This window comes from Haliotis rufescens, unplaced genomic scaffold, assembly GCF_023055435.1.
Source record: "Haliotis rufescens isolate VD_foot unplaced genomic scaffold, xgHalRufe1.0.p SCAF_15, whole genome shotgun sequence".
NCBI lineage: Eukaryota > Metazoa > Mollusca > Gastropoda > Lepetellida > Haliotidae > Haliotis > Haliotis rufescens.
In genome coordinates this window covers 34762971-34773368 of record NW_025963835.1, presented here as the reverse complement: position 1 = coordinate 34773368, position 10398 = coordinate 34762971, and the positions used below count along the sequence as shown (strand labels likewise).

The 10398-nt window shown below is 42.5% G+C and overlaps 1 protein-coding gene across 1 annotated transcript; it reads right to left on the bottom strand.

Annotated features, from left to right (window-relative positions):
- Positions 1 to 581: 581 nt before the first annotated feature.
- On the bottom strand, positions 582 to 8549 carry LOC124151880 (sulfotransferase 1B1-like). The gene is made up of 7 exons (XM_046524559.2): positions 8476 to 8549; positions 7203 to 7263; positions 5655 to 5850; positions 3528 to 3884; positions 2997 to 3100; positions 1911 to 2088; positions 582 to 1279 (listed from the first exon to the last, which is right to left on the bottom strand). The coding sequence occupies exons 3-7, from the start codon at positions 5827 to 5829 to the stop codon at positions 1167 to 1169; spliced, it is 927 nt and encodes a 308-aa protein (XP_046380515.1). The 5' UTR covers positions 5830 to 5850; positions 7203 to 7263; positions 8476 to 8549; the 3' UTR covers positions 582 to 1166.
- Positions 8550 to 10398: the final 1849 nt, after the last annotated feature.

The window sequence follows — 10398 nt, the reverse complement described above, 5'->3', positions numbered from 1 at the left end:
CAGACACTTACGATCAAGGAAGACAATTTGAGGGGAGGTAACTCTTGTATGACAATAATTCCGTGAAAGTGTTATCTTAACAGCAGTGAAATATCAAGACAAATGTACATTTTCTTTAGACAGTGCCTGTATAACTGTGTTTGCGATTTGTTTGATACCGCAATCCGCAAATATTCCAGCTCTATGAAGGCGGTCTATAAATAATCGAGTCTGGAGCAGACAATCAAGTGACTGATGTCATGAGCATCGATCTGCGCGATTGGAATACGATGACATGCATCAACCAAGACAGCGAGCCTGACCACCCTTTCCCGTTAATCGCCTCTTACGAGAAGCATTGTCGCCTTTGACTACCTTGTGACACATGGTAGAACTAGAATACTGTTCAAAGTCACTCGTTGAGATGCTTGTGTGTACTTTTTTGTTTCGTCGCATTGTGCCTGCTCAGTATTTTTGTGTTTTTGTAAATATGAAAGTATTTGTGTGCTTGGTATACGAACGCAGATTAAACTAAAGTTGACATCGATATGGCTTTGTTGCCATAGTAGGTGAACTATTCAACACTGAACATGAGACAGAAGTAGAGCCAAGTATGTTTTATTTACAAACAAAACAAAATCATAACAGAATAATTATTAACAAGGGAATATTTACACTAAAAACAAAGAACATGGACATTTTCAGCCATGGTACTTGCACATTGTCAACATTCAGAAACGTTTTCTTCCTTCAAGAAAATCATCTTCCGTCTTACAGTTTTAAAACTTAATACCAAATAAACACCTATAACTTTGGCTCGAACAGATATATACAATGTGAACATGAACGATGCCAAAGAAAGATAGTTCAAGGAGTTCAGACAGGAAGCCACAGAGTTCAATGAGTATTGAAAATATCACCAAATTTGGAATCAGATATAACTGAATATTCACGCCTCTCCCAGTGGATTATCATGGTTGTGTCATCATCAATGATCGATTGTCAGCAGATCCTTGTGGTAAATCTTCAGTGAATCATTACCCAGCAGGCAATGTCAGGTTCCCCTCGTCACCAAACGCCGATTTCCGTCACTACTCGGCTTGTGTCGGAATGACACGAGTGGACAGGAAATGCGCGTTTCCGTGATGACGATGAAGAAGGTGATGAGATAAGATGGGGAGGCTGGATTACATCTGGTATCTGTTTAGGTAGGATAACTGAGATAGCTTCTTGTTGTAAACTCGATCGAACTGGTCATTCTGAGCGTCGTCAAACCAATTCTTCCATTCTCCAACTTTCCCTGAAATAAGTTTTATGTCAGTTTGAAAAACGATATTATCAATGAACTTCATAAAAAACAGGTTTTGTCTTGACAGTTACATGAGACATTGTGAATTGCTGCTAATGTTTTCAATCTGTGGGCGGTCTGGCTTAGATTAAATTATTTCGAGATCGATCCACGCAACTGGGATACGATGACATGCATCAACCAAGTCAGCAAGCCTGACCACCCGATCCCGTTAGTCGCCTCTTACGACAAGCATGGGTTGCTGAAGACCTATTCCACCTCGGATCTTCACGGGTCAGTCAACACATGAAATGAGGCCACGTAGAATTCATGGACGTCAAAAAAGCCACTCCACGCATGAACTTGATGAAAACCCTACTTGTGCCTGAAATAAAGCAACATGTGTTGCAGATAGTCGGTGGGCTGGACACGTGTTACACGAGAAATGTTGCCGTGCGATGTAATCTGAACGCTCATTGGTCAGAAGGCTTGCTGGTTTCCACGTAACGTGAACCAGGTTGCGTTGATTCGTTGGTTAAACATGGCGACTACACTGCAAATTGCGGTAATGCATTCAAGCCGTATGAACGTAGTGTATGCAAAACCTGAATGTCGTGACGATGCTCCAGACACTGTAACTCACCTTTCCTGAAGAGTCCTCCGCCGGCCTTCCAGCTGATGGCGCACAACATGTCCTTGGTTCCGTGACATGCCTTCTTAAGCTTGTGGAAACTGCAGGCGTCGGCGATCTCCTCACAGGTCTGGGGACCAATGTCCGACCCCAGGAAGGAGGCCAGTTTCTTCACCTGCTCCGCAGGGTCCTATAAACACAAGTCGCCTTATTCATCACAAGGGCCATTGTGTTACTTGTAGTGGTGGTTAGACTACCATGATTCATTTATGAAAGTATTAATAGTTATTTCTTGAATTCGCCACTTGTTAACATTGTTGTACACCAGTAGCCAACTAAAACTTGCTGTCTGCTGTATAGGTATGTAACCTACACCAAATAAGTATATAGCATGTCATGCTACTCAATGTAATGTATAGCATCATATACTGAATTGAATAAATAAAATATGTTTTTTAAATCATTTCTTGAATATCATGATGAGGGCCCGGTTTCACAAAGCGACCTTAGCGCTATGCCTGGCTTAACGGATATACTTACAGACTTGCAACGGCGTTAGGATCAACACCAAGGAACTATATCATCGAGTTATACCATGATGGCATGTCTTGGGTAGTATTAACTATTTATTCGTTCATGATTGCCGGCGAAAGTTCTCCATTTGATGGCATCATGTTTTTGTGTGACGTGAATGGTTACAATGTTTTCTGTCGTGACGTCATGTCGAGTTGTTTGATAAGTAAGGATGAGATATATGGATGAGATATATGGATGAACAACTTCTTTATTACAATTAGGAGCGACGTTTAGGTGTAGGTAGGTTCTTACACCGTCATCAAGCAGGTTATTTTCACTTGCTTAATAACGGTGTAAGAACCTTCTCCGATACGTCGCTCCTAATTGTAATAAAGAAGTTGTTCATCCATATATCTCATCCTTACTGAGTACTTCAACTTCTAAATGTCTCTCAAAGAACAGCTGTTGATCATCCATATTTCATCGTGAAAGTGGAGAGTGGTAAAACAACAATTAAGTGTGTACACTTTAGTGCTTCGTGTGTTATTGTGTTTATTATGTTTAATCAGTGGCGTAGCTCACCTTTTTCATGTCCTCGAACTTCACAATGTGCACGGGCAGGTCGGGGTTTTCCCTCATGATTGTGTCCCAGGACTCGATGTAGTCAAACCAGGATCCGTAGGGCACTATAACAAGCAGTTGGGTGAGGGGTTAACTCCTGTCTGTTCCGTTTGGATTAGAATAAGATTTGATTGGATAATAATTCACCCAATTAGAGTGGTGGGAGGGGAAGCAACTCTTGTCATTCGAAGAAGCAATCACTGTAGCATGTTTCCTTCATTGGTATTGGAGGGGGGAGGGGGGGTTGAGAAGGGGGTGGAGAGATGGAATGAAATCCGGGGGAGGTTGGGAGAAAGGGAGGCAAGGGAGAGGAAGAAGAGGAGGAAGAAGAAGGAAAGGAGGGGGAAGAAGAAGAGGAAGAGGAAAAGATAGGTATGGGGTAGGGTGGGGTGGAGAAGATTGTGATGTAAGGAGGATACTACAATAATGGAGAGAGGAAGGAGAGATAGTTTACAGCGACAGGAGAGGAGAAGAGAAGAGTTTGATTCTCACCTTTGCCTTCTAGGAACATGTCGAGGAAGTGTTTCCATTTCCCCTCGTAGCTGTCCTGGGGCTTGAGTTTGTCCACTGTGTTGTTGGCGGCGTCCTTCTTCCCCGTCACCATGTTGTAGTAGGAGACGGCGATGTCCTTGGGGTGCCTGACGACGAGGATGACCTTGGGCTTCTTGTCCACCACCTGCTCGGGAAGATGGCAGGGGCGGAAGTGGGTGTTGAGGATGCGTGGAGATGAGAGGCCGTCGATGTTGTCGCGGTGGATGAAGTCCAACATTCCGACGTCGTTCCTGTCCTTGCTGTACTCAGCGCGTCCGTTCATCACCATGTTCGTCACTTCCCACAACCAGTGAGTTCCTGTGGGAGATAACTGGGGGTCAGATCGCGTGCTACACCCACGGGGTTTAATGTGACATTGGCAATGCGACAATGCGACAATGACAATGCGATAATGCGACAAAGAGACATTGGCAATGCGATAATGCGACAATGCGACATTGGCAATGCGATAATGCCACATTGGCGATGCGATAATGCGACAATGCGACATTGGCAATGCGAGAAATGTACATTGGCAATGCGACAATGCGACAGTGCAACACATGCCAAGGAACTACATCAGTGGCGCTGTGAGAAGGACCTCCCATAGATGCGATTCTGTTTGCGACATCTTCATGCTATGATTCCACTCTTGGATGTATTTGAATTTTGTATGTACAATTAATGAATTAATTTACAATCCAGTTTGACTTTCAGAATTTTAACCTACAGAATTACCTACAGAATCGCACAAGAGCAAACGTCGTTCAGGCAGCGTCATAATATACTGGTCAACTTTTCATAGGGATACTCTAAGTACTTTAACATGTGTTCTCTATTTCCGTATCCCTATCAAACGATGAACAGTATATATAACATATAAGTACATCAATGCGAGAATGCGAAACAGGACAGTCACAATTCCAAACCTGACCATCCCGTGTATGGGACAGACCCATGGTCCGTGTGTGGGACATGGTCCGTGTGTGAGAACTGGGTTCACCTTCGTTCCACACCTTTGCCCTCAGCTTACACAATCTCAACTAATTAATCTCAAGATTGTGCAAGTCATGTTTTCAAACACGGGCTCATTTCCATTTGAAAGCATGCTTTGAGCACGTGGGCTTAACTGTAACGCTGAAATAAACAGAACCAACACGTAGTAGAGTGAGTATGGTTTAATGCCGCTTTTAGCAATATTCCAGCAATATCACGGCGGGGGAACCAGATATGGGCTTCACACATTGGACGCTCTACCACCAGACCACAGAGGCGGTCTCTGAACAGGAGGATTAGATAAGGTAAAAAGTACACCGCCATTAATACACGTATGTTCCAGATCGAGGCTGATGACCCCGAGAACAGTGGGTCGACTGAAGTCGCCAGCAGTGGAGAACAAGGCGTTTCTTGAAGTGAGCTGTGGACAGTGAGTGTGTTGGCCTACTTCCACAGCTAGCATTCGTGTTTCTGCTTGACTGGAGAAGGTTGGTACACGTATCAGAGATGACTACCAGTAGATTAATGTCCATTCATGTTGTACTATCTTAACACATGCTTAGGATGTAGTCGGAATTATACAATGAAATTGAAAGTGTTTTTTATAGCTTTTAGTAAGCGGAATACTCTAGACAGAGTATAGAAAGAGTATAGATAGAGTATTTATTGGGTGTAGATAGAGTATAGAGTATAAATATAGTATATGTATAGATAGAGTATAGTTATGAGTGAATTATTAAAGCTCATTATGAAAAACATCCGGTATGGAGAGGGTGTTAGATTTCAGAGTGCCTGGTATACATGCAACCCGGACCTCGATAAGGCGGCGTTGAGATAATATCGGCTTGGAAAAATACCGGTACATAGAATGTGGCGCGCGGAGAGGTCGATTGAGGACAATGCCAATGCAGACAGACTTGAGTGTCAGATTAGAGCATGGCCGGTATAAAAGGGTGTCGTATTTCAACAAAAGTGGGAGTAGATATTATATCGGATTAATGTACTGGTTACAAACGGGCGCTGCATTATAGAAGTTGATGGAGACAAAGCATCGGAATACCGAGAGACAGGTTAAGCGAGTGTTCTATTTACCTGATTTCGGGTAAGCACAGAACAAGACGTCGTCATGTCGGACTTCGAGGTCACTAACGTTCTCGAGGTGTTCGTCGTAGGAGATAGGAAGGGCGACGGAGTGGAAGAGGTGTCCGTTCGACGACAACACCTTCATGCTGTGGCCTTCCTTGTCCTGAAGTGTTACTAGAGACATGCTGGAGCTTTGGCTTGAAAACTAGAAACAAACATGTACTGCTGGTAACATTCCTGTAGAGATAAATCCCACAGATATACAGCTGGGAAAGGATTACATTCCACCTCTCGTCCATGTCCATAAATTACACAGGACACTGACCTGATTGACATGTGTAAGATACCACAGGCACCTGTTGACAAGGTAGTACAAAAACACTGTATGTCTTTCCATGTGGTCATAAGTACACGGTCACATCATGTGATGCAAGAAGATTGTGGGTTAGTAAGTTGTTTAACGCCGCAATAGCAATATTCCAGCTATTTGACGGCGGTCTGTAAATAATTTGAACTAGACAATCCAGTGATTGACGTCATGAGCATTGATCTACGCATTTGGGATGCGATGAGATGCATCAACCAAGTCAGAGAGCCTGACCATGCAAGAAGACAAAGCAATTGAAATGGAAGTAAATAACTATTCTACCATGAATTAGGAAAATACTCGATTTTGATTGGTCAATCAGAGGTATCAAACCACAATAAACCCCCTCTGGATAGTTACAACATATATCATAACATCACTGATTTCGGTTTCATGATTTCATAAACAAAAACAAACTGTATACATTATGATTGTTGTGAGAGGCAAGTGGACCAAGTGATCACACTTCATACTCTCAACCGCCGGTTTGTCTGATGAAGAATCGATCTTGTACAAGCCTCCGCAAAACAGCTGAATATTTCTGACTGCGGTGTCTACTACAAACATCCCTCCTGGGTGAGACGGTTCCGAAATATACCTCCAAACTTCCTCAATAGACATTAACGAGCATCAACGATCAGAGGTACATGTATTTGGGTTAAAATTGACTCTTTCTCTAGGTATTGCTTTGTTGCTCCAAGGGTCCTAAGGGGCTGTGGAGTAGTCTAGTGGTTAAAGTGTTCGCCCGTCATACCAAAGATCCGGGTTCGATTCCCCACATGGGTACAATGTGTGAATCCCATTTCTGGTGTCCCCGGCCGTGACATTGCTGGAATATTGCTAAAAGTGGCGAAAACCGTACTCATTCACTCACCCCATGGTCTAAGATCGACCCAGTGTATGTCACTGAATCTATGTGCAGTTAACCGGACGACCCAGTGACGTAGGGCGCCGCATTTTGCAGTCCAGGGTCGGGGCCTGATCATGGGTTGGCCCTGATAATGTGTTTGTCAGGGTTATTTCCTTGCTCAAGGACGTCACTAAAGTGATGGAAATCTACCCACTGTGCCACTTCGGGTTTACCTCCCACGTTCAACTGACACACCCTCATTTACCAGAAATATAGACGTGAAACCCACTTCCCTCAGTCCCTCCCTCACGCACTCACTCACTCACTCATCCTGACTTACCTTGAGAAATGAAATGAAGAATCCTATGCAACGGTTTCAAACGTTGTCATTAATCGTAGTCCTAAAACGAAACAATGAAAATAGATTATTAGCCACAGAAACTGATGTTTCACTCAAATGGATGAGTTAAATATTCAATGTGAAAAATCAGTATGCATGCAATACAGACTACAGCATACGCTACACGTCCGAGCCTGACGTGATGTTGAAGCGAATTTATTATTTATGTAAATTTCAACACAGGGTGAAAATCTCTCCACCAGTAGGTCGCGCTGTGCTCTCGGTGACAGTAGTCACCAGCATGTCCAGGAACTTAGTAACACAATGTAAACACTTGGTTAACACTATGGAAACACTGGGTTAACACTATGGAAACACTTGGTTAACACTATGGAAACACAAATTGCGTCAGTGAAACAATGTCCACGTCAACAATAGATGTTCAGTTAAAGTTATCCTATCTTGCATACATACTGGAGTGACCACCCAACAAGCGCAGAAACAGGAGGAGGGTTGAGGTGGAGGAACGACGTTTTTGAAAATGGTTCGGGGGTGGAGATGGGGCCGGGGGCCGGGGCGGGGGCGGGGGCGGGGGAACCTTTGGAACAGGCGCTGAGGGTGGTGCGCTTAAAATAAGACATAAACGGTAGGTGACGGCAAATTATTCGGAAATCAATTTGCGTTTGTTAGTCAAAGATTAGTCAATTATTGTCGTGAAATTGTGTTTTTGTAGAGGTCAGCAACATCAGTTAGCTTCAGAAAGATGGTTGCAATACCAAGCAGACCCAAGCGTCTTCTGAATCAGCGAGTGCACAACCCGAGTTGAAGTCGGGACAGCCAGCAGGGGGATGGGGATCTCAGGGATGATAATGATTCAACAAGGTGCAATATGCATGAATACATTAATCAAGCGGGGGACAGAGTTGCGTCCCTTGGGCACGACAGAAACCTATGATTGTGGGTTCGAATACCGGTTCGCCCCAATTATGTTTCTAGGTTTGTCAGCACCATACTCGTGCTTGTCGGTTTCACCAAAGTGGTAAACGTCTGAGACCTGCATCACTTCGGGCTTTCCTACCTCATTAAGTGCCACGCTGGGATATAACTGGAATACTGTTCAAAGCTGCGTTAAAAACCACTTACTCATTAATTAAACAAAGCATTTGATGACAACAGTCTCATAACAGAAACAAATTCCAAACCGACAGACGTAGATAGACCTTTCACAACAAACTGCCAATAACGTCAGTGTTAAAAACACAAGCCGACATACCTGTGGACGTAGCTGGTAACCGTAAGGCGTCGACCCGGGAGAGTGATGAAACGAGGGTTCTGACTGGCTTTATACTATCGACCTCCAAAGCCGAGGTCAACAGCATCCAATCAGATTTGCCGACTCAAGGGTATGGTCTATTCCACGTGATCTTATCTGGAGACGATAAACTGGAACACGAGCACACGTTTCAGAGAGACGCTGACCCTTGGAGAGGTCCAAGCGTCTATTTTAAACGAGGAAAATTCCACCGTGTTGTTGTATTGAGAACAAATATTCCATACCATATTCATATCGTCCTTATTTGGCAGTATTGTAGGAAGGGACGGGAAGGATCACCTGGATTGTATACACTGGAGATTCGCAACTTAAAGGGAACCTGTTTATTATTATCTGATAATGTTGTGTATATGTTGTTTGTTTGTTTGTTTATTTACTTTTAATGTTCAATGTATGGTCATATGTATGTTTCAGATGGAATATGTGACGTCACGATACCTTATGTGGTTGTTCTGTTATTTGTTATACGAGTCAGAATTTCTGCTTTGATTGGAAAGAAAACAAGGGGATTTGGCCAAGACGTTTAACTTAAACTTCAAGTATATCGATGATCTGATGTCGTTCAATAATGGTTAAATAGCTAATTCCCTTCCACTGATGTACCCACCTGAGCTAGAAATAAAAGAGAACAGTGAAAAAAACCGCCTCAACTGTTTCATATTTATATCAATGCATGAAGATTCAGGGTAACAAAAAATATCCATACGCGTGGTGACTTTTGAGGTACAACAGAGCATGCTCTTTCTGTGAAGATCTGAAAGTGCTTCATACAACTTTTGCTCAAAGGATGACTGATCAAGGTTACACTTTTCAAGGTCTTATTAAAGCTTTCAAAACTCTTTATGGTCGACATGTGGAGGACATTTCCACATCTGAGGCATTAGTGACTACAAAGATGTCCGATGCAATACCTAATTTTGTCTTGTACCATATGTTCCTTGCTTTGTTTAGGTGAACGGTTGACTTGCCTTTGCATGTGTTTGTGACGGACCTTTTCCCGAACACCTCTTGTCATGACTATTTGATAGTGATTCATTAACTCGTGCTCCTGATATAGTCGGAAACTATTACAATAGACAAAGCGGGTTTGTTGCATTTATTAATACTATCTATTTAGTACAACACGTAAAACATATTTAGTTTAATTGCTTGTGCAAAACCATGACGAAAACAATAAAAGTAACAGTAACAGACATTGTTTATGGTACATGCTTACGTGCGTATTCATTTAAGATGTTTACATAAACATGCACGCACGCACACACACACACACACACACACACACACACACACACACACACACACACACACACACACACACACACTTCATAATACAGACACAGTGTCTTCTCTTAAACTGAGGAACAAAAGAAACTTCACCTCTCGGGTGATGGTATCATGTGTTCAATCATCAACTGAACATATCTGGAGTTAGTAACATTATTTCCAAAACATGGAGTATACCGGAGCTTCGTCAGCACTCAAAGAATACGCCTACGTGGTTTTATTGTTTTACTGTAATTTGATTTTAAACTTTTAAAAATTAGAAAAATAAATTCACGTAAAATTCACATTAAATGGCAAAAATTTAGAACTTTTCAAATTCATTCCTAAACCAGATTTCCTTTCACCAATATATTTACACACAATTACCCGGCCACAGATTACTTTTTACAAACTATTGGAATGAGTGATGGATAAATAAACATAATCCAATTTAACCTATTGTTCCTTCAATTTTCATTTACATAAAAAACAAACTCGGTATTCTTTCTTTTGACCACCAGTTTCTGCTTCTGTAGGGAAATACGTACTATAGTGTTGTTTGCAAAGTCATGATTACAGTACGTGAATATGACATGA

Bases quoted from the DNA above. Each gene is read 5' to 3' on its own strand.
- LOC124151880 (XM_046524559.2), bottom strand. From the start codon at position 5,829: ATGTCTCTAGTAACACTTCAGGACAAGGAAGGCCACAGCATGAAGGTG. The intron at 3,885-5,654 runs GTAAATAGAACA...TATCTCCCACAG, and splicing joins CTGTGCTTACCCGAAATCAG to GAACTCACTGGTTGTGGGAA. The intron at 2,089-2,996 runs GTGAGCTACGCC...TTGTGTTTATAG, and splicing joins AGTTCGAGGACATGAAAAAG to GACCCTGCGGAGCAGGTGAA.